The sequence below is a fragment of the Ictalurus punctatus genome, unplaced genomic scaffold (assembly GCF_001660625.3).
Source record: "Ictalurus punctatus breed USDA103 unplaced genomic scaffold, Coco_2.0 Super-Scaffold_100071, whole genome shotgun sequence".
Classification (NCBI taxonomy): Eukaryota; Metazoa; Chordata; class Actinopteri; order Siluriformes; family Ictaluridae; genus Ictalurus; species Ictalurus punctatus.
Genome location: NW_026521092.1, coordinates 870001 through 872500, shown reverse-complemented (window position 1 = coordinate 872500; position 2500 = coordinate 870001). Strand labels below are relative to the sequence as shown.

The 2500-nt window shown below is 40.7% G+C and overlaps 1 protein-coding gene across 8 annotated transcripts in view; it reads left to right on the top strand.

Moving 5' to 3' along the window:
- LOC108261211 (arf-GAP with Rho-GAP domain, ANK repeat and PH domain-containing protein 1) overlaps positions 1–2500 on the top strand; it is a 118333-nt gene that overhangs the window by 64728 nt on the left and 51105 nt on the right. For all 8 annotated transcript variants that reach the window (XM_053679192.1, XM_053679194.1, XM_053679193.1 and 5 more), the window contains one exon: positions 1119–1301. In XM_053679192.1, coding sequence (XP_053535167.1) covers positions 1119–1301 — 183 coding nt within the window. The remainder of the gene's footprint in view (positions 1–1118; positions 1302–2500) is intronic.

Below are 2500 nucleotides of genomic sequence, written 5' to 3'. Positions count from 1 at the left end.
TGTTTTATTTATTTTTTGTGAAAGGAAATTTTGTGCTTGTAAAATATATATATTTTGCTCAAGTATTAGCTAGCATAACCTTACAGCACCCAATAAACTCCAGTTAAACTGCACTGCACATCTTAAACATACCTACAATATCTATGAAATTCTAACAGAACTTCTTGCATGGCACTAGCTGAAACCTAGCCACAAATCTTAACAAACTCCAACAGGACCACACTAGCTTAAACTTAGCTAGAACATCAAATAAATTTAATCAAAACAGCACTTGGTAAAACACCCAATAATAATAATAAAAAGCTGCACTTGCATGAACTTGGCTAGAACACCCAACAAAACTGCAATAGCTAAAACTTAGCTACAGCACCCAACAAACTCCCAACAAAATCACACTATGTGTGTAATCACACAAATTTAGTGTAGGAGCAGCACCTTTTTTTGGCATTGCAGCCAAGTTTAAGCTAATGTGGTTTTGCTGAAATTTATTTGGATACATTTCAGCAAAACCACATTAGCTTAAACTTAGCTACAACACCAAATAAATTTCAACAAAGCTACACTAGCATAAACTTAGCTACAACACCAAATAAATTTCAACAAAGCCACACTAGCTTAAACTTAGCTACAACACCAAATAAATTTCAACAAAGCCACACTAGCTTAAACTTAGCTACAACACCAAATAAATTTCAACAAAGCTACACTAGCTTAAACTTAGCTACAACACCAAATAAATTTCAACAAAGCCACACTAGCTTAAACTTAGCTACAACACCAAATATATTTCAACAAAACCACACTAGCTTAAACGTAGCTACAACACCAAATAAATTTCAACAAAGCCACACTAGCTTAAACTTAGCTACAACACCAAATAAATTTCAACAAAGCCACACTAGCTTAAACTTAGCTACATCACCAAATAAATTTCAACAAAGCCACACTAGCTTAAACATAGCAACACCCAATAAACAGAAACAAAACTGCACTCACATGAATTTGGCTGGAAAACCAAACAAAATGTGTTGTTAATATTTGTTATTAATATTTGATAGTATTGCTAGCTAGCTAGTATTTTTATTTACTTTAATTTTTTCATTTCATCTTGGCATCAGCTCTTCCTTGAGCTAGGCAACGAGCGCGCCAATCAGTTTTGGGCAGCTAATATCCCGCCCAGCGAGGCCCTGACTTCGCTCAGCAGCAGCGACGCGCGCCGACGTTTTATCTCGGCTAAATACCGTGAGGGAAAATACCGCCGCTACCACCCACTGTTCGGCAACCAGCAAGAGCTCAACAACGTAAGAGCAGCAGATGATTACACACAGCTACACACAATGTCACACACAGCAAAACACACAATCATACACACACCTCTACACACAATCACACACACACAGCTACACACAATCTCACACACACCACTACACACAATTACACACACAGCTACACACAATCTCACACACACCAGAACACACAATCACACACACCAGAACACACAATCACACACACCACCACACACAATCACACACACACACTCACACACACACACACACACACACACACACTTCACTACACACAATTACACACACAGCTACACAGAATCTCACACAAACCAGAACACACAATCACACACACACACACACACACACACACACACACACACACACACACACACACTTCACTACACACAATTACACACACAGCTACACACAATCTCACACACACCAGAACACACAATCACACACACCAGAACACACAATCACACACACCACCACACACAATCACAATCACACACACACACACTCACACACACACACACACACACACACACACACACTTCACTACACACAATTACACACACAGCTACACACAATCTCACACACACCAGAACACACAATCACACACACCAGAACACACAATCACACACACCACCACACACAATCACACACACACACACACACACACACACACACACACACTTCACTACACACAATCACACACACAGCTACACAGAATCTCACACACACCAGAACACACAATCACACACACACACACACACACACACACACACACACACACACACACACTTCACTACACACAGTTACACACACACAGCTACACAGAATCTCACACACACCAGAACACACAATTACACACACACCAGAACACACAATCTCCCTCTCTCTCTCTCTCACACACACACACACACACACACACACACACCACCACCACACACAATTGCACACACAGCTACACACAATCACACACACCATCATATCATATCATATGGCAGCTGTTACCTCTTACTGAACATGTGCGTAAGTGTGCAGGGTTGTTTCTGTGTGTGTGTGTGTGTGTGTGTGTGTGTGTGTGTGTGTGTGTGTGTAATTGTGAACTGAACACAGCTACACACAATTACACGCACAGCTACACACAATCTTACACACACAAGAACACACAATCACACACACCACTACACACAATTACTCACACAGCT